The sequence below is a fragment of the Globicephala melas genome, chromosome 7 (assembly GCF_963455315.2).
Source record: "Globicephala melas chromosome 7, mGloMel1.2, whole genome shotgun sequence".
NCBI classification, from domain to species: Eukaryota; Metazoa; Chordata; class Mammalia; order Artiodactyla; family Delphinidae; genus Globicephala; species Globicephala melas.
The window spans coordinates 37,888,558-37,910,447 of NC_083320.1; the positions used below are offsets into that span (position 1 = coordinate 37,888,558).

General features: G+C 41.7%; 1 protein-coding gene across 11 annotated transcripts in view; it reads left to right on the forward strand.

Moving 5' to 3' along the window:
* The window catches only part of ANKRD44 (ankyrin repeat domain 44), a 317,233-nt gene that overhangs the window by 123,159 nt on the left and 172,184 nt on the right, over positions 1–21,890 (forward strand). For 4 of the 11 annotated variants that reach the window (XM_060302104.1, XM_070045930.1, XM_070045935.1 and 1 more), the window contains exon 1: positions 18,397–18,548. The exons of the other annotated variants lie outside the window; for them this stretch is intronic. In XM_060302104.1, the coding sequence (XP_060158087.1) occupies positions 18,405–18,548 (144 nt within the window). In that variant the 5' untranslated portion in view covers positions 18,397–18,404. Of the gene's footprint in view, positions 1–18,396; positions 18,549–21,890 lie in introns of those variants that run through there. 11 annotated transcript variants of the gene reach the window in all.

Sequence of the window (21,890 nt, forward strand, 5' to 3'; positions counted from 1 at the left end):
GACCCTCTTAACCCTTTCTGTGCCATGGACCTCCCTGGCGTCTGGTGAAAGCCCTGTCCTGCTTCTCAGAATTCTGTTTTTAAATGCACTACATAAAATATATAGGGTTCGAATGGAAATCAATTATATTGAAATTCAGTTATCAAATCAGATTTTTCCTATAATAATATATGTGTTTATCAGCACATTTAAATGGCAAGATACAGTCGGAGATCTAATAGTGACCATAATTTAAAAATAGTGGTGAGCCTGATGAATATTTTGTGCTACCTGCTACCACTCTAATGTGGTATGAATGTGATTTCTGCTGACACTACTGAGGTTTGCTGCCCGCATTCATAATGTGAAGAAACGTGGAGTTTCCATTAGAAGTTAGTGAAAATAGAGACAGAAAATGTGTACATCTAGAACCCTTGCCCTACAGCAGGGATTGACAAACTATGCTGTGTCACCTGTTTTCGTGCAGACTACCAGCTAAGAATGGTTTTGATTTTTTAAATAGCTGAAAAAAGAATGAAAAAAGAACACTTTGTGACACAGGGAAACTCTATGAAATTCAAATTCTGATATCTACAAGTAAAGTTTGGTTGGAGTACGGGCAGCGCAGCCTTCATACTGCAGCAGCAGAGTTGAGTCGCTGTGACAGAGACAGTATGTGGCCTGAAAAGCCAAAAATATTCACTCTTTGGCCCTTTAGAGGGAAATTTTGCTGCCCTCTGCTCTGGAGGGTCCATGAACCTGGAATCAGTGGATAGACTTGGCATTCTGTGTGCACCCTGAAATCGTGTGTAATATGTGTGTGCACTTGTGGACATATTTTTTTCTGTGAAAGGGTCAAGGCATTTCATCAAATTCTTAAACGGGTCTATGACCCCCCACAAAGATTAAGAACCACTAGATCTGGAAGTTCTTGAAATAAAGAAACCTGCAATGAAGAAAGGTGAAAAGAGTTAGTCAATCATTTACCCTGTTAATAGTTTTCTAGACCTAGATTAAACAGGCAATTATGTACAGTACATGCTACTAATTTTCTTAATGTAACTCAATTACTTAAATGCTCCAGTCCATCGGGGAGAGGAGTTTTCTTTGAAGTCTCTAGCGTTTGGTAGGAACAACAGATTCAGACACATCGGGGTAAGAAGAGCTTTGCCACCGGGAAATGAATTCTGTCTGAGGTTGCATCACTCTCCGGTTGGCTGAATGCTTTATTCAGAAGGCGAGTCATTGGTGCAGCCATTGTTCTGTGGCAGTGTAGGTTGCTGTGGCTTTTTGAAAAAGCTTTGGGCCACTTCTCGCCAGCTGGCACTGAAAAGAACGGAGCAATGTGCTGTGACATTTTTGCAAGGTAAGCACAGATGAGGCCAGGGCCAGAGTACTTGAGAAGGCGGTTGGGCGCTTGTGCAGGGCCTGCGGGGCCCTGTACTTCTGAGAGGAGGCGAGGCAAGGAGGCTGATCATCTATGGTTCTGACATCACCAGAATTTGCCCAGCCTGTTTTGTGGCTTTTCCTGAGGATCATGAGTAAACAGGACTTTCGTTCAGTCATACATCCCAAGAAAGATTGGACTGTCCTCTGAATGGCCTTTATTTCTCCTTAGGAAAGTGACAAACGTCCGCTGGCTGGTAAAGATTAGGGGAGCCTAACTTGAGTTGTCACCTAACTGTGTGACTGAATTAGAGAGGTTTACTCCTGAACGCATAGATTCCTAAGTGTCTGATGGCTCAAACGTAGGAGAAGGTCAATTTTCTTATGAACAGATGAGAGGGGTGGCTCTCTTCCACATAGAGTCCCAGGTATCAACATGTAGCTTCTAAGGTCACTCAAGGGTTTGTCTCTAGTCCAACCAGAAGGGAAAAAAGAGTGTGGAGGCAAAGCATGGGAGGATTTTCATGGGTCCGCTTGGCAGTGACTTAATCACTTCCACCCACGTCCCACTGCCCAGAACTCAGTCACGTGCCAAACTTACCTACAAGGGAGGTTGGGAAATTAGTGTAGCTGTGGCCTCAAAGAGTCAGAGAACAGGGACTTGGGTGAACAATTGGCAATTTTGGCCACACCAATTTTTGGTCTTAGAGAATTCTAGGGAATACCTCTTACTTGTCTGTACAGTGTCTTGTTCATTCGACAGTTATTTACTGAGTTCGGACCCTGTGTTAGGTGCTAGGGATACAGCAGTGAGAAGATAGCTCTTTCCCTCGTGAGCTTACATCGTGACAGAGAAGCAACAAATGAGAAATCATACCTTGGTGTATTTCTGAGGGAAAATCCAGGGCACTGTGTAGGGGCCTAATCATGAGCGATTAATGAGACTACTGAGGAAGTTGATTTTTATTTGTAGCCTGTTGGATGTGTGGCAGCAGAAAACGGTGGGATAAAGGGAGGAAGAGGAATATATGAATGAATGAGTGGTTGAATGAGTGAATGAACACACACAAGGGGAGCCTGAGTTCCTTATTTTGATCACGTGGCTTTTCTGGGTCCACAGCCCCTTTCCTCCACTCTCACCACTTAAGACTCCCTCTTCATGTCTCCCGTTCCCTTCTCTCAGGTGAGCATAAGGATCATTTGCTCCCCTACTCTGTTATCAGGTATGTTGGAGACACTGAGCTGTCCTCTTCATGTCACGATCTTCCTTTGCCAGCACTCCGTAGGCATCAGTCACAGGGACTGTTTGTGAGAGGTGGATTAGGCAGTTTAGGGGAAGTGGTTGTTAATAAGGGGCGTAGGGAGATGGAAGATAAATAAGGATTAGAAATCTAAGCCTAGAGGTTCATTTTAGGATACAAGAGAGGCTGCTGCAGTACATTTCAGTGTCAAGGAAGGGAAATAAATCGCCTCTTGTTAGTGGGAAGACAGTATTTGTCTTCCCTTCTCACCTTTTGCTTTTCTCTCTTTACCCCTATTTAGTCACTTAATTTTTCCTTTCTGCCTTAGGTTCTGACTTTTTTGCCTTCTTTTTCCTTCCCCACCTTTCTGTATCTTTGGATGGGTTGCCTGTTCTTTGGTATAAATACCCTTTGATTAGCTGATCCTGATAGAGGAAGAGTCTCATCCAGCTTTGCCTCTCTGTGTGCTTCCAAACTTTACTTCCCAGTAGTCATATTCATGGACCCTATGCGTCAACCAAACCAAATTACTCAACCCACTGGTATTTTATTCTTTTCTCACTTCTCCACTGTTCCAATCCCACCTGTCCTTCCAGGCCTACTACTTCCTCTGGTAAGTTGGCCTGATTCTCAGCTTCCTTTCTGCTGCCTTCTGTGCCACCTCCCAACTCCCATAGCTCTTTGCACCTCACTGATCACTTGACTTGAGTTATTTATGTCTGTATTTTACTTCTGAGAAACTATGTGTTTGATGACATGATTGCTGTGTCATTCATTCTGATTTGCTCAGTGGCTCAGTCCAGTTCTTGCAACACTTGTCGAGTGAATGACTAGGCCTGCTTTATTACTTACGTTGAGCCAGTTTGTGGTTGCCTATTTTTCATTTCTGCCAATGAGGACAAGTTGTCAGATAGTTCTGGCTTAGTTAGTGGCTCTCAGTTCTCAGTTGTAAGATTGAAAGTTCTCTTCATAAGATTGAAAATCTGTAGATGGATTTGAGGAGCCACTGAAGGATCAGGAAGGGTACTCTGAGTCTTTTTTTGTGGTTTCTCTGGCCGGTGGCATGCCAGGGGCTGGAAAGGTGGGAAGACAGTTATATGTTCTGAGAAAGCCATTGAAGTTGACCCAGCTGTAGCTGATAATAGAAAGATTTAGAAGCCTTCATCAGACTAATTAAATTGAGGTGGAGCATGTGAAGTCTAAATGAATGCAGAGAGTCTGAAAGCCAAAATTTGAACTCAGTAAAGGCATTTTGGGGATCATGTCCCGACAACATGACGTCAACAGACCATTTTACCAGGCACCGCACTGAAACAAGGACAGAGACAAATCGGTGCCTGTCAATAGCGAATGGTGAAGACAGGGAAGGAACCATGCCCAGTGAGGAATGGCTGAAGAAACTGGTGATGTTTTAGACTTGGGAAGGACAGGAGAACTGTCTGAAATAGTTCAAGCACTGTCAAGTTAAAGTGGAGCTCTTCTTATATGTCTCGTGGCTGTAAGCTGCAGAAAATAAGATTTCGGGTCAAAATATAAGAAATAACTTCATAGAGCTGTCTGAAGAAGTAATGAGTGACTTGACAAGTATTAAGTTCCCTGAAAGACCACTAGACCAGAGATTCTAAAGGTAGCTAGTAGTAGTAACACACGTTGCCCCACTCTCCTGTCTTGTGCCCTTGGCTGGCATTGCTAATGGCTCATGACCTTTTTTTCCCCTCTTAGTCTTAAAGGCCTAAATTCCTTCTCAGGATAGCTCTATTAAATTGGAATTGGCCTATAAATTGAAATCTTCTTCCCATGCCTGGACTAGGTGATGTTTATAGTCTCTTAAAACTGTGAAAAACTACAATTCTAAGATTTGTAAGTCCCACGTGATAGCAAACCCATGGAGTTTATTTCTTTTTTAAAGTATCACTAACAGATAATGAACACACACACACATATACACACACACAAAATCATTGTCATACTAAATACAATTCGCAATAATTCCTCAGTATCACCTAATATCCAGTGCATATTCAATTTTATTTTGTCCTAGTAGTTTCAGGAATGCCTTTTCACAATTGGGTTGTCCCTGTGTTGATTAATTTAATGCATCTATTTTATACAAAAAAAAAAAAAAAAGCTTTTGCCGAGCAGTTAATGTTTATTATTTGCCATAATAGGATCTGGCCCAAGTATAGTGGTGCATTTTGCTTACTCTCTTCAGTTCCAGGGTAGGAAGGGATGATGTGTGCATCTGCTAGCATAAATCTTGAGATGAAAGCTAAGCTTATGTTAGCAAAGTACTTAAAGTGAAAAAAGGGGAGAAAAGCATTAAAGCTGTGGTTCTTGACTATGGGCATTAATTCAGGGGATGGTGGCCTGCTAGTCTCAAGATCCAAGTGAGAAAAAAGAAACTGTATCAACATTGTATGATGAGGGGATTTTTTTCAATAAATAAGACAAATTGTCAATGGTAAATTTATAATTTGTTCTCGTGTGTGTTACTATACCTACAAAAAATACATCATACATAGTTACAAAAAAATTTTTTTATGATTAGAACTTTTAAGAACTACTTTCTTAGCAACTTTCAGATGTGCAATACAGTATTATTAACTATGGTTACCATGCTGTACATTACATCTGCATGACTTATTTATTTTATAACTGGAAATTTGCATTATTTCTTTTAAAAATAGAGTATATCTTTTGAATCCATCCAGAAGGCTGCAATCTGACTCTACCTAAAGAACTTTGAGTGATAAATTCAATGTCCTCTCTAAACTTTTCTCAGCTTCATTCTATCACGTCATGAGAACATGAGAAATACAAACTGTAGAGCACGGGCTTTTACACGTCTAGATTTTTGTGTATTTTCCCTCACCTACATATATCTTACTTGATTTTTTCTTTTTTAATGAGGAATTTGATATGGTAATAAAGACTTGAGGTGTTTTGTTAGCTTAGAGACCTGTACACCCTCTAAATTAGACCTAAATCAGAAACTGCTTGGAGTAAGGAGGCTGCAAGCAAGGGTAGGGGGACAACCCCCAAAGCAAAGTCCCATAAATATAGAAGCACACTGTCACTGGGGGTGATGACCCTCTCAACTCTCACTGAATGTTCCTGCACAAGAATGCAGGCGCGGCGTGGCCCAGACTTAAGTTTTTAAGAGAAAATACAGGAACTCTCTAAATTGTTAAATGTTGGTTCCAAAAAAATGATCCAACATCATTCAGGCCAAAGAAAACACATCTGTGGGCCAAATCCAGCTTGCCGGCCACCGTTTTGCTAACTGTGGATGAGATCAGCAAATATTTAGCAGTTAAGGTTTCTCTGGCCACGTGCATCTGGAAATCTAAAGCATGGTCCTGAGGCAGAGGGTCCGGGGTTCTGGGGAGAGCAGTGACCCGTGTTCTGCAAGCATGGACAGCACTTCTGGCTCCCTGGCCCATGGGTAGGCTGGCAGCCCCTTCACAGCTCTGGGAGGGGTGCTTTTTGTCCTGAGGGTAGGTGCCCATCTCTCAGCGTATGCCAGGCAATACCGTCACCCTGCTCCTTGTTGGACCACTGCCCAGGATGTGGGGCTGTGGTTTGGAAGCCATGACCTATGTCCTGTAGAGAATGATTCATGAACTCCAGACGGCTCTGAGCAAGCTGCAGCGATGTGGCTTCAGGGCATTTACGATGTGTGAAGGCAGGTCTGGTTAGCATCATTCCTAATTGTCCTCCGGGACGCTTAGCAGCTGAGGCCCCATTTCTCCAGCACTGGCCTTGGAGGCCAGAAAGCCATCCTCTGTGAAAGAGAAATCTTATAAGGGTATTCGACATGCACCCTCCAGATAGTAGAGATGGATATTTTGGAGCTATGGGAAAATTCCAAGTATAATGGCATTAGTATTATTTTACAGTTGCTAGACATTTTTACAGCACAAAAAAGGCTTGAATTAAAAGATGTACTTTGTAAATAGCTTGAAAATGTGAACATCTCTAGGATAAAGGGTTATGGTTTTCCACGTTAGCTGTTAAGTTTGGGGAAAGGATGAAAATGTGAATAAATGAGCTACATCATTCTCAGATGGAAAGAAGACTCACTTGTTAGGAATTAATGTATAAATTCAGTGCATTTGATTTGGGTGGTAAGACTTGGATTGGGGAAACTTGACAAGATCATTTTAAACTTTATCCAGAGGAATAAATATATGAGGAAACTCTTGAAAAAGAAAATCAGTGAGGAGAGAATTTCACCAAATATAGTAAAACAAGTTACAAAAGTATAAAAATTAAAACAATGTGTTAACTGGCATAGGAATAGAAACAGTGAAACAGATATAGTGAGTCCAGAATTAGACTCAAGTGTATATGGTCATTTGGTATAAAATAAAGGAAGCATTTGAAACTACTAGAATGAAACGGATTATTTAATAAATGGTGTTGAGACAACTGGCTGGTAAAAAGCTGAATCCTTCCCTGATTTCTTATACCAAGATAAATTCTAGAGGTAGAAAATAAAAAGATGAAAGTAATGGAATACAAGGGGGGAAATACTTTTTTAATCCTGGTGTGAGGGAGGACTTTCTAAGCATAATAGCAAAGATAGACATCATAATGGAAAAGATATCTTTGAATATATAAAACCTGTAAACTTCTATATATTAAATCTCCACAAACAAGGTTAAAAGATAAACTAAAGGTATGTACAATATATGTGAAAAGTGTTAATGTTCCTAATATATATAAAGAACTCTTGCAAATTATTTAGGAAAAGATAAACACCCAAATAGAGAAACGGGCAAAGAATATGCAGAGGCCACTCACCAAAGAAACTGTAGATAGCCAACACGTATATGAAAGGGTGTCCAGTCTCAATCTCACCTGAGATCTAAGAATTCATATGACAGCCATACGGTGCCATTATTTACTTGTCAAATCAGCAAAGATGAAAATAAGATCTCAAGGAGGGTGTAGACAAAGGGACACTTTGATGCCTTTTTGGGGAAAGTGTGATTTGTACTAGCCTTTGGAGGGCAGTTTGACATCTGTATCAACATTCAACAGAGTATATCCTTTGACAGAGCAGTACCATGCTGGGGAATTTACCCTAAGGGAAATCACTGGACAACTATATATACAAAAAATGCTTGTTGCTCTGTGGTTTATAATAACAGGAGATTAGAAATTACCAGTAGTTTATTTCTGAAATATGTTACAGTATATCCATATGTGGTAATATCATACCATCTTTTAAAAGGGTGATTTGTATCAATTTTTACCTATTACATATATTTACTGATGGGTAGGATCTTCAACGTCTATTTTTTTTGGCTGTATTGGGTCTTCGTTGCTGTACACGGGCTTTTCTCTAATTGCAGCGAACAGGGGCTACTCTTCGTTGAGGTGCACAGGCTTCTCATTGCGGTGGCTTCTCTCGTGGAGCACGGGCTCTAGGTGTGCAGGCTTAAGTAGTTGTGGCACGCAGGCTCAGTAGTTGTGGCTTGCGGGCTCTAGAGCACAGGCTCAGTAGTTGTGGCGCACGGGCTTAGTTGCTCCGCGGCATGTGGGATCTTCCCGGACCAGGGATCGAACCCGTGTCCCCTGCGTTGGCAGGCGGATTCTTAACCACTGCGCCACCAGGGAAGTCCCTCAAGATATATTTTTGAGTGAAACAGCCAGTTGCTAAACAGCATATGTCATGTGTGCATATAAGTTTAAGAAGAGGTCCAAAAGGTTAATTATGGTTGAATCTGGCTAGTAGGATTTCCACTTTTTTCTTTATTCCTTTATGTGTTAAGATTTTTTACACTGACCAAGTATTGTGTTGATAAATGATAAAGACTAATACATTTATATCAAGAAGCCACATGCACAGGAAAGCCAACAAACCTGGTTCCAAAGTTGTTCATATTTAGTATGTGACTGCTAAAATGCACTTGTTTTATTTGTTTGAATAAGTATAGAGCATACTTCAATGGTGTGGTACTTACTACCCATAGTGATAAGCAGAGAGGTGCTCCCACCTTTTATTACGTTACAGGGGCCTTTCTCCTGGTGGTGGGAGATGTTGGCATCTCAGTAGAATCCTTTTCTTCTACCATCATGCTTCCTTCTTTGGAGGAATTTCAGGGAGGACCCCATTCATCGGCATTTAAGACCGAAGTGTGTATGAATGAGATTCTAGAGGGCAATATCATATAATTTCATGTCTTTTTACTTAGGTTTATGAACCACATGTCATATCATAAATTACGGAAAAATAATTTTTGATTGCTAGTTTCGATTAGGGTAAAAAATCAAGTGAAAGTTTCCAGGTGCTTTTGGGGCTTCTTTATTTTCTAATTTCTTTTATAATTAGAATATACTTATAATCAGAAAAAAACATTTAAAGCTTTGTTGAAAAGAGCTAACTCATATTTAAGATGAATTGGGCAGAGATAACCATATGCCCAGATCATTCTTAGGAGATATACGCAAATTAAAAGGATATAACATATATTTTAGATCAATTAGTTGTGTCAGCTGTGATTTTTACCAAGGAGATATTGCTTTTGGTTTCAAATGTTAAATAACTATATAATTATGACAGCCAGAGGACTTTCCATTTGTAGTTTTATAGATGTATTATCATTGCAACTGACTTGAAAAGAAAAGAAATGCAAAGAGCTTAAATGTATGTTTTATTTAATTAGGGTAGAAGCCTGGGGGGCTGGGTGGGATTTTTTCCCCAGGAGGTTGCATAGCTGGTTGTAGTCAAGTCAGTTGCCAACTTGCTGCTTAAAGAGATGTTCCTGGCAGTCAGTCTAGGGCAGCTATGGGTTTCTTGCTATGTACTTTCCGAAGTCACCCTGAGTGTAACACAGGCCACATTCTCCTTCTCCTTCAGCCCCTTCCTAAGCTCCTTCCTGGCTTTCCTACTCCAACACGCACCTGATCAGAATTTTTGATGTAACACCTTCACAACCAACCCTTATATGTCCCTGCTTGATATACTTTATTTGTGGGTACATAATCCCTATCAGTCACACCAAAATGCAACTGTGGTGTAGGGAAAAGGGTACTAAGTTTAGCTCAGAGGCAGAAGCCTTGGGTTCTGTGTGTTTTTGAGTCAATTAATCTACTCTGGGCTCAGTTCCCTGTCTATAAAATGAGTATGATAACAAACTTTTTATAAGGTTTTGGTTGGAGAGATGCTATGTGTATATCTGTTAGGATTAGATTTGGCTGCATTAGAGAGAAAATAGATAATAGTAAAATGGTAGCTTGTAGTAAAAGAAAAGCTTATTTCACTAAAATATAGCGGTTTTGAATAAAATAGAACTTTATTTATTTCCTGTGTGCAAGTACAGAGGCTGTCCAAGACTAGCGTGGTACAGGCATACCTCAGAGATACTGAGAGTTTGGTTTCAGATCACTGCAATAAACCAAGTCTCACAATAAAGCAAATCACATAAAGTTTTTGGTTTCCCAGTGCCTAGAAAAGTTATGTTTACATTATAATGTAGTCTGTTAAGTGTGCAATAGCATTGCATCTAAAAAGCAATGTACATACCTTAATAAAAAATACTTTATTGCTAAAAAGCGCTTAACCATCATCTGAGCCTTCAGCGAGTCGTAATCTTTTGCAGTAGTAACATCAAAGATCACTGATCACAGATCACCATGACAAATATAATAATAATGGCAAACTTCAAAATATTGCAAGAATTGCCAAAATGTGACACAGAGACATGAAGTGGGCAAATGCTGCTGGAAAAATGGCACCAATAGACCTGCTCAACTCAAAGTTGCCACAAACCTTCAATTTGTTAAAAAAAAAAAAAAAAAAGCAAAAAGAAACTCAGTATCTGAAAAATGCAATAAAGCAAAGCCTAGTAAAACAAGGTTTGCCGGTACTCAATGATGGCAGGAGCTAGTCTTTGTTTCCTTTTGTGCTGCCATCCTTGGTAGGTGGCTTCCATCTCACTGTCAAAAATGTTCACTTGAGCTCCAGCCATCACATCCAAATTCCAGATAGCAGGAAGGTGGAGGAAGGGAATTCCACCCCCACCCTACCCCAAGGACACTTCCACTGAGGAAACGATTGCTTATGTATTGTCTAGAACCTCATCATATGTTCATGTACTCGGCTAAAAATAATTGTTTTTTATGAAAGAAAGAGATGTTGGGGCAAACCAACAGTCTTTGCCATGACCTTTGAAAGACTTTTGTGACCTGGGAAATACTCTGAGTCCAAAGAACTACATTATTTATGTAATATGACTGTGAGGCAACCGCATATACATTCATCCATTCACCAAATATTTATTAAATACCTGCTAGATGTGTAGCACTAGAGCTGACACCACATATGCTTTCTCACATTTTCTTAGTTTATGTTATTTCCAAAAAAGGGTTTGAGAGATCCATGTAGCTGTGATTCCCTCCCTACTTCCTGCTTTGCTGTGCATGTGGGAACATAACGTCACTAAGATACCATATTCCTCTATTTGGGAGAAAGGAAGGAGAAGGGTGACATTGGAGCATGTTGTAAATGGCAGCTTTCTAGCTCACCAGTACAGACACTGTGTGTTTTCCCCTCCAGTTCTCAGAGGTCCTGTCTTTCGTCATCAGTGCTTCGTGTTGCTTTACATCTTGTGTCCCTACTTACTTTGTATATATGCCTTTCCCTCTATTTAAAACAGATGTGCTGGATTGTCTCGTTATCATCTGCCCTCTCCCTTTCAAACAGGGAACACTCTGTTTGAACAAGCCTTTGTTTTATTTGGGAGGCAAAGATGGATGGATGGATGGATAGATAGATCAAGTAGTGGGCGGGTGGGTGGATGGGTATGCAAGTAAGCATGCATAACCTAAAGGCCAGGCAGCGTTGTCCAGTACTGGGGCTATTACTGTTCTCAGGGGACCCCGATGTGTGCAGGATCCCTAAGGAAATAGGATCTGCAGTCACAGGCTCAAGATACTCCATTTGGAAAGGATCTGGAAATGTCTGACATCCTTCCTTGTAATCTTTCAAGAATTGACAGTGGTGGGCGTTTTTTTTTTTAAATCTTCTTGTTTCTTTTATTATGAAAAATTTCAAACATTCAGAAAACAACCACGAGCCCACTACTGAAATGGAACAAATGTTAACGTTTTGCCATATTTACTTAAAAGTGAAATTTTATAGCTGTAGAGTTTTCCTCATATAAACACATGCTCCTTGTGTCATTCATGTCTTTGCATTAGCACCACCTTATCTGAGACACCGTCCCCGAACTTCCTTTGTAAAAGAGCCTCGCTCCATCAGCCTCCAACCTCTCTTGCTAGCACTTTCACCACCTGACATGTACAGTGCATTTTTCTGTCTTCTGTCTGTCTCCCTCCTAGCATGTCTGCTCCGTGAGAGCTGGGACATGGCTTTGTTCCCATTGAATCACCCTCATCTGGCATCAGCTAGGATCAGATGAACAGAGATGAAGCCTCTTTTAGGCTTCTGACCCATCATCTCCCTCCATGTCTCTCTCCCCAGGGGGAACCACTGTCCTGAAGTTTAAATACCCTTCCCATCCTTGTCTTTATATACTCTAATTTTATTTATACCTTTAAATCTGTGTGTGTGCATGTGTGTACACAGATGCCAGAACAATAGATGGTGTTGTGTATCTTTAAATACATTAACTAAGCAAGCTGTTTATATCCTCTGTAACTTGCTTTTTCTTGTTCGACATTATGTGTTCGAGATTTATCTATGTGGATACATGCCCACAAGAATTTACTTCATATATTTCATATTCCTACAATATTCCTTCTAGGATTTTATCACAGTGGGTCCACAGCCTTTTAATAATGGCTATATTACCCTTCTTTTGTCAGGGACTCTCTGAATCTGATCCGTGGTAACAATTGCACAAATCCTAGAAATGGGCTAAAAAATTAAGATGGTAAATTTTGTTATGTGTATTTTACCATAATTTTTAAAAATTTTTAAAAACTTATTAAATTATACATTTAGGAAAAAATAAGTTAGAAGGGGCACCAAATAAGGCTTGTATTCTTTGTAAAAGTAAAATCATTGTTAATGGTAATTTTAGAGACTTAATTTTACTCACCGTTGAATACATTTAATTATAACAGTAGCTTTTTCAAGGAATTGTGATTTTGTTCTTTATACCTTAGAAACTAGAATTCCCTCAAAGAAGACATACAAATGACCAACAGGTACATGAAAAGATGGTCAACATTACTAATCAGGGAAGTGAAAATCAAAACCACAATGAGATATCACCTCACACCTGTTAGAATGGCTATTATCAAAAAGACCAGAGGTAACAAATGCTGGCAAGGATGTGGAGAACAGGGAACCAACCCTTCTATACTGTTGGAGGGAATGTAAGCAGGTGTAGCTGCTATGGAAAACAGTATGGAGTTCCTCAAAAAATTAAAAATAGACCTATCAATATGATCCCGCAATTCCATTTCTGGGTGTATATCCAGAGGAAAGGAAATCATCGTCTTGAAGAGATCTCTGCACTCCCATGTTCATAGCGGCATTATTTACAGTAGCCAAGGTGTAGAAACAAACTTAGTATCCATGGATGGGTGGATGGATAAAGAAAACATGGTATATATGTACATTGGAATCTTATTCAACCTTAAAAAAGAAGGAAATCCTGTCATTTGCAATAACATGGATGAACCTGGAGGACATTACGCTAAGTGCAATAAACCAGACAGAGAAGGACAAATACCACAGGGTATCACTTACATGTGGAATACAAAAAAAAGGTAAATATGTGAGGTGATAGATGTGTTAATTAACTTGATGGGAGAATCTTTTCACAATGTATATCTATATCAGATCATCTCATTGTATATTTCAAATATCTAAATTATTGTCAATTATATCTCAATGAAGCTGGAAAAAAATAGAATTCCCTCAGAGATAAATCACATATTTCAATATATAGTTCTCCCATATTAGAGAACCTTTAATGGCTTTCCTCCTAAGGAGAGAAAACTTGAGAACAAATATATTGAGTTGCCCTAAAGTAATATTCAGAATTCTTGGCTTTTGACAAGATTTTAAATGTTCAGGGAAGTCTGTTTTTGCAACAGCATGACAACTTGACTTCACACATCGGTACAGATTAACTGAGTGCCTGGGTTTTCTTTAAGACATATTCAAATATTCTCTTTCCACGCTTCCTATTAAAAGCAGACTTGTTAGAGGACAAAGCTTTATTTGTAAAGCATTTTGCAGATATAATTATAGGTACAATTGGAAAAGTTAAGGAAGATTTATCACCCATAATTTTGAATAATGACTCAGTAGACCTTGGCTAAATGTGAAACTGTTCTAGAAAGATCACAAGATTGACCCTGTTTTTCATTTTGCTCATAAAAATCCATCTGGGCTGTCCCATGAATGTCTTGTTTCTAGAGATACAGTCAGATTTAATGAGCTATTTATCAGTTTCAAAACAGGTCCTGTTACTACATTTCTTAAATTTGATTGGTATATTTCCCCAAGCCCTACTAAACTTGAATACTTAAAAACATATTTGGCAGTTAAATTAACTATCTAACTGTGGCTGTTTCACTTCAGTTCAATCAGCAGATGTTTATTGAGCATCTACCATGTTCCCAGCACTGTGCCAGGGCTGGGACTATAAGATGAATAGAACAGGGTTCTGGTCCTCCTGGACCACATAATCAGGTGGCTGAGACAGATATTTATCCAAGTTATCAAAGGAAATGGTCAATGCTACAATAGAAGTAGAATCGTCCTGTTACTGCATGCTCCCTGTGTGGCCAGGACTCTTAGAGCAATAGATTACTACCCTCAGCAACAGTGCCAGGAAGTGCATGGGCAGGTGTGAAGGTGGTGATGGGAGGAGAGCTTTTAAACCTACCCACCATCTTCATCAACTTCCTTCTCCAAGCTGCCAATAATAATAATGACGGTAGTTTTTGATTTGGGCAATTGATCTTTTCTCAATCTTATATAAAGTATGACTAAAATCATCTATAGAAACTTTTATTTTATTGAATTAAAAATAGACTTTATTTTTAATAGCAGTTTCAGGTTCACAGCAAAATGGAGCAGAGGATACCCTCTGTCCCCACATATGCACAGCCTCTCTTGCTGTCAACATCCCCGGACAGAGTAGTACATTTATTACAGTCTGTGAGCCTGCACTGACATTCCCCTTAAAGTCCACAGTTTACCTTAATATTTACTCTTGGTGTGGTACATTCTGTAGGTTTTGACTAATGTATAAGGACATGTATCTGCAGTTATAGTATCATATAGAACAGTTTCACTATCCCCCAAATCCTCTGTGCTCTGCCTATTCATCCCGCCCTGTCTCTGTTTTATTAAACTTTACATATAACCTAAGTAAGAGCAGTTGGCCTGAAATGCAAAAGCGGCTCCAACTAGACTGTCACACCAAAGCCCTCCCAAACACATTCTGGAGTCACTGCTATGTTACTTCCTTTGGTCATCCACGCCTCTACGTGAGAGCTGCTGTGTTTAGCGCAAATGCTCACAGTTTATGTTAGAGTCTGTGGCATTAAATTCTGTGGTTTCAGAACCATTGAATGTGGTAGATGTGTTCATGGTCAACTTTTTGTTCACCATCCTCCCTTTCCCATCACGCTTTGACCACCCTTGTCTTTATAAAAAGGTTGGAAGTCTCCAAACAGAATCGCCTTTGTACTGCTGAGGGTTGGGGGTCTTCTGTGCTCCAAATGTCTGATTACAGTATAAACAGACCTATTTGCTTTTAGGGAAGCAAATGTTTTCTGTGTCCAACTGAGCTTGTAAAATTTCATTAGGAAGCTAATCATTAGCCCTGATTAAGTAAACAGTGGATGTTTGGCATGAATATTTTAATTTTCTATTTCCAGGCTGGCTTAGCCTTCTCAAGGTTACTGATGGTCAGCTGGCACCGATAATTTTTCAGTCACCTGTGCAGTTTTCCACTCCATCATCAGAGAATCTCCTCCCCTCCCCCATTCAACTGGGGAAGAAAACCAGGGCTCTCCTAGAGTCCCAGACATGAAGCTGGTTCTCTGATGCTCATTAGAGGACTTTTTTTTTTTTTAACATCTTTACTGGAATATAATTGCTTTACAATGATGTGTTAGTTTCTGCTTTATAACAAAGTGAATCAGCTGTACATATACATACATCCCCATATCTCCTCCCTCTTGCGTCGCCTTCCCACCCTCCCTATCCCACCCCTCTAGGTGGACACAGAGCTCTGAGCTGATCTCCCTGTGCTATGCAGCTGCTTCCCACTAGCTATCTATTTTACATTTGGTAGTGTATATATGTCCATGCCTCTCTCTCACTTCGTCCCAGCTTACCCTTCCCCCTCCCCCTGTCCTCACGTCCATTCTCTGTGTCTGTGTCTTTATTCCTGTCCTGCCCCTAGGTTCTTCAGAACCATTTTTTTTTTCTCTTGCAGTTGAAGTAGTGAATCTCATTGCTGCCTACTCCAGTGCAGGACAAGACACCAAACTCTGCTCTCTTTCTGATTCAACTTGAAATTGCCACCATTTCTATCCCTCCTTATTTGCCTTTATAAACATTTCAGGCTTTAACAAAGATCAGATTTCCTTTTACTGATACTTACAAATCAGTAGGAAGATGTGCTTAATATTACGCTTTTATTTTCAAATCTAGGAAAGAGCATAAAAGATAAAGATGAAAAAAGCTTAAAGCAGTTACCGCCAGTGACTCAGACGTTATTAATATCGCTGTGGGCACAAGGAATTGGAATGGTGTTAGAACGATTTTCTCCGGGGAAGAATGCATCATGACAACATTTTCCAAAGTATGTTTCTCAGAGGCCACAATAAATTTGACTAGTGTTTAGAAGGGGGAAGAAAGATATTTTGTGGCTAAATAAAATTGGGAAGCACTTCTACTGCAAATTTCCTTGTTTTAGTGATTTACAATGTGTATTGCTATATTAAAGGCTCTGGGAATTCCTGCCATAAAAACCTGTTTAACTTTCTTTGACACAGTGTTTCAAATTCACTTGGCTTCAAATGCCTACTTTTTTTTTTTTTTTTTAATTTTAATGTAACACCTGGAACCAACCCTCAGAGCCAATGGGATATACTTACACTTCGGGATATCATGTTGTAGAATGAGAGTCGCTGGAATAGTCTCTGTGGCAGTGGTTCTTGAACTTGAGTGTGCATTAGAATCCTGGAGGACTTGTTAAAATACAGGTTGCTGGGTCTCACCCCCGTAGTTTCTGATTTGGGAGGTCCAAGGTGGGGCTTGAGAATCTCTTTTTCTAATCAGTTCCCAGGCAATGTTGTTGATGCTGGTTGGGGGCCACACTTTGAGAACCACTAATCCACGTTCAAACTGGAAGAAAACAAAAGTTATGGGGGATGGGGGTGGTACCACAGGTGTGCTGCTGTACAGTATACGAGTTAGTGTACTCATGCAAGGTATACTGATCAAACCTGCTGTGTGTCAGGCACCGTGCTAGGTGCTGGAGATGATCCTTGCCTTCAGGAGCTTACAGTATAGTGGAGAGATAGACAGTAAATGGCTAAAGGAAATGAGTCATAGGTCCATATGAATTGAGAAGACTTCTGTGAAGGAAGCCAGCAGTGTGTGTGCTATGATCCTGAATAAAAGGTGGTCGAGAAAGAGCTCTCTGAGGTGGCAGGGACATTGCAGCTGAGACTGGCCGTGAGAAACCAGGGGGCCATGAGAAGATGGGGATGATGTTTCAGTCTGGATAAAGCCATGAGCAAAGGCCCTGGGGGGTGGTGGTGGGGGGGAGAGAGTAGCAAGTTCTGGGAATGGAAAGAAGGCCAGGATGGCTGGAGGACAGTGAGAGAGAGAGAGAGAGAGAGTATGGAAGAAGAAGAGGTTGGAGAGGAGACCAGGAAGGGCCGGGTCACTGGAGCTGAATGAGGCAGTTTGGGTTTAATTCTAAATGCGAAAGGTTCTGGTGACTATTGTAAACAGTCACTCTGGGTGTTGTGTGAAGGAAGGATTGTAAGGGGAAGAGTAAAAGCTGTGAGACCAACAGGAAGACCATAGCTGGAGTCAGGGTAGAGATGATTTGCCTGGGGTAGGGCAGTGGTGGTGGTCAGGCAGCCACATACTCATGAGCTCTAGGGGGCGCCACTGACAGGGATTACTCGTGGCTGTTAGCAGTGGAGAGATGTAGATTGCTTCCCAGCATATCTCGGAGGTAGGTCATCCCGGATTTGGTGATGGGTTAAGTTGTGAGGGGCAAGGAACAGACAGGTGCCAGGAATGACTTCTGAGCAACAGAGAAGGGGAAGAGCTGCAGGAGTAGGAACCAGTTCATTTCAGAGAGCGAGGAGGGAACTAAACAGTTACTTTTCAGGGTGACAGTGAAGTGACCACAGCCCATTATTCTGCAAATATAGTAATCGGCTGTTTGCTGGTACACAAAAGAAATGATATTGGGGTTTAATAAATACTCTTATGAGAGAGTTGCTCTATATGTTGTGTATCAGTGGTTGCCTGGTAGCCCAGAATTAGAAAACAAATAAGGCCATTTAACACTAAGCATAATGTTGTCTTTCTCTAATAACTCAGAGAGCACTTCAGAACCTCACAGAGACTGTTACTATTGCTGTGTAACAAACCACCTCACAGCTTAGTGGCATAAAACAGCCATTGTATTATGCTCATGGATTTTGTGGGTTAGGAATTCAGACAGGGCACAGCGGGATAGCTTCTCTCTGTTCCGTGGTGTCTGGGCTCAGCTGGAAAGACTTGTCAGCCGGGGGGACTTGACAGATGGGGGCTGGAATCATCTGGAGATGTCTTCACTCACGTGCCTGGCAGTGATGCTGGATGTCGGCCTGAGCACCTCCACGTGGGCTCTCCACATGGCCTGGGCTTCCTCACTTCTCGGCCCCTACACGATCGTTGAACTTCTGACATGGCAGCTCAGGGCTCCAAAGGCGAGTCATCATTGCAAAGATCTTGAATGTTTGAATTATACGAAACAGGTTGCTGAATTCATGTTCTGTTTAATAGAATGCTGGATTAGAAAGAGATTGCCTTGCTTGCATGCTGCCTCGGGGATAATTTGGGAAGAAGAGGCTGCTTTAGGGAAAGAGCTGGCTGTTTTGCATTAGAACAGATGACAAGGATATTCTCGCTTTGGCTGTGAGCCAGTCATGTGATAAACAAGTATTTTTCCAGCCTCTTCTACTTGCCCAGCTCTCAGGGGTGAAGCAACCAAGCATAGTTCATGCTTATCGGATAATAAGAGGATGTTTATAAACTAGGACATAGAAGAACTGGTTTGGAATTATTTAAAAACATTACGTGGATTCAGATTTCTCAAAACCTCTATTCATAGATCCATTCTGGTGAGTTTCATCCATGAAGTAGCAAGGCACAATGCTTCCTTAGAAATGGTTCTTGATGCAGATCTTGGGTAGCCCTTGATGACTAGAAGACACCAGTCTGAGTTGGATGGTCTAACTCTAAGATAAAATCCTTGGTCTAAGGCAGTAGATTCCAAAAAGGGGAGTATAGGCCTCCCAAGAAGTGTTCAGGTTGATCCACTGAGGGCAATGGAATACCTACCTCTATTTCTTAAAAAAAAAATTTAATATATATTTTGTGTGTGTCTTATAGAATATTAAATATGTAATGCAGGTAGAAATTTATGATTGGTTAATTTAAAAAATAATTTTGTGCTCAAAAAGTTGTTTTTTGCTGATGGAGTACAGCTTAAAGGCGTGTTTTATCACATTTATTCCTTGTTGCTAATGCTTTTCAAACTTTATTATGAAAATCACCTAGAGAAACTTGATTTTTCTCAGCTCAGTGCAAGAGTGATTAGAATTTGGGGAATTGATTCACACTAAGCTCACAAGAGAATGATTTATCAACCAAAATGCCAAATTTATTAATTTCCAATAGCTGGGAAACTAGACCTATCATTGTTACACGTTATGCTTTTATTCTTGGACAAAGTGATTTATCTCAGGATATGAAGTATCAGAAAGCTATGTGTCTTTTAGACACAGAACTGCATTTTCTGAGCTTCTCTAATGTTTAGGGCTCTTCTTACCTATGGCCTCCTGGTTACCACTTCCTATTCCTAGCTCACCTGGCTCACAGGTGCTCACCCGGCTCACAGGTGCTCACCCACGGGAAATGAGATGCAGCCTGTGACCCACTCGCTGTGGTTGGTGTTCAGTCCACCTTTCTGGCACCCTGGTAATTATAGGTGCCTGTGGCAGCAGTCAGATTTTGTTCACCAAAGATGGAAAGCTTGTCTGGTCAGCTCCTCTGTCAGGTGACACCTCCCACCATGTTGTCATATTTTGATTTCGTTCATCTGATCCTGTGCATCTCCAGTCGCAGAGTCTACTAGAGAGGATGTTTGTCTGGCCCTTGGACATCTTGATTACCCTGGAATTTAGGTGAGACTGGGTGGGACACCTTATCCTTCCCCACCTCTGTCCCACCTGACTTCTTTCCCTCTTCCCATCAGCCAACCAGAATGGGGGAAGGAGTAAAAACATGGATTACATAATACAGGCAGTGTTTGTTGAGTGCTAACCATACACTAGCAGCTGTGCTTTACTAGCATCATTTGATTCCATCTCACAAACTCCCATTTTACAGACAAAGAAATGGAGGCTCCAGTAATTCGCCTGAGACCACGTGGCTCTGGGTGTCAGGGCCGGGATTGGAACCAGATCCCTCTGCTTCCAGAGCCCACTGTTGCACTGTCATCCTTAGAGATGGCTAAAATCCAAGGCAGAATCAACTGAGTACAAACAAATTTCAGGGACCAGGGAGGGGAGGAACTACTGCTTTTGAGAGATGTTGCTGGGAAGGCATTGCTGAGAGGGCCTGGAGGAGGTTGAGGGCTGTGCCTTCTAAAGTTAAGACATCTTAGGGTGGAGAGACGCGGGGGAGGAAGGCGGTTCTGGTTAAGAGGCAGGCCTGATTGAGCAGAGGTCTGGGGCCAGGAAAGCCAGTGCTCTGTGGCTGAGAGGGTCCCTTGGCAGGGAGTGGGGGTGAGAGGTATGCGGGGGTTGGGGGGGCGGGTAGGGGCGGGCTGCAGGGAGGGGAGCAGTAGGAGGTGAGAGAATCCTGCGGCAGGGCGACCGTCACCCTCCCATAGAAAGCTGCCTCTCCGAGTAGGGATGACGTCATCACTGCGCATGCCCACTGTGGAGGCAAAGCCTGCCCTTCCTTCTTCCACCAAGAGACCACGCTGCGGGGAAGGGCTCTCTAGAGAGCTGCTCTTCGGCTGGAGGAAGTGCCTGACCTGCCTGACCCCACAGCGTGGCTCCGGAGAACCAGAACCGAGGGAAAGGGCTTCCCGTGTCAGGCCGCCTGGGAACTCCAGGAACACAGCAGCTGTACTTCCTTCCCTCTTCCCCACACCTTTGACCTCGTGCTGCCAGAGAGGGGTCTGATACCCAGACACAGCTGGTAGCATCTGAGACCAGACCTCCAGTGACCTGAGGAATGTGGAAAAGTCCCCGCTCAGCCAAGTTGGAAATCAAGTCGGTCTCACCCCTGAATAAAATTTCCCTAGCAGCTCCGGTCCTAGCTGAGGGACATGGCTGGACTGGGATGTGGGTCCCCCAATACACCTCAACCTTTTTGGGAAATCCATCCTTCTGGGAAATTCTTGAGGGATTGAGAAGCGGTGGGTACTACCTGTGACCCACTTCCTTTACTTGTCCTTCATAAAGCACTTTGAAGGACCCGCAGCCCCGCTGTAATCTCTTCAGCCGTCTCCTTTTAAGAAACAGTGTTGGTGTTCTCCGTCACCAGCATGCCTCCCCAGCACTGGGCCTGCACTGGCCTGTTAAGGTGACCAAGGACTTCCCTGGTGGCGCAGTGGTTAAGACTCCACACTCCCAATACAGGGGGCCCGGGTTCGATTTCTGCTCAGGGAACTAGATCCCACACGTGTGCCGCAACTAAGAGTTTGCATGCCACAACTAAGGAGCCCATGTGCCGCTACTGTGGAGCTGGCGAGCCGCAACTAAGGAGCCCGCCTGCCGCAACTAAGACCTGGTGCAACCAAATAAATAATAAAAATATATAAATTAAAAAGGTGACCGGCCCACGCCTTCTCCTTTCTGTGCCTGTCCCAAACAACTAGATTTCCTATGCCTGGAACTATCCACACTAGTAGTTTCATTTTAATAGGAGCCTCTAATAATTTCATATACAGGTTTGGGTTAGCCAGAGACAAGGAAATACATGTTCCACATTTTTAAAAAATTCAGTTTTGGTCCCCTAGTTCTACAAGCCACTGG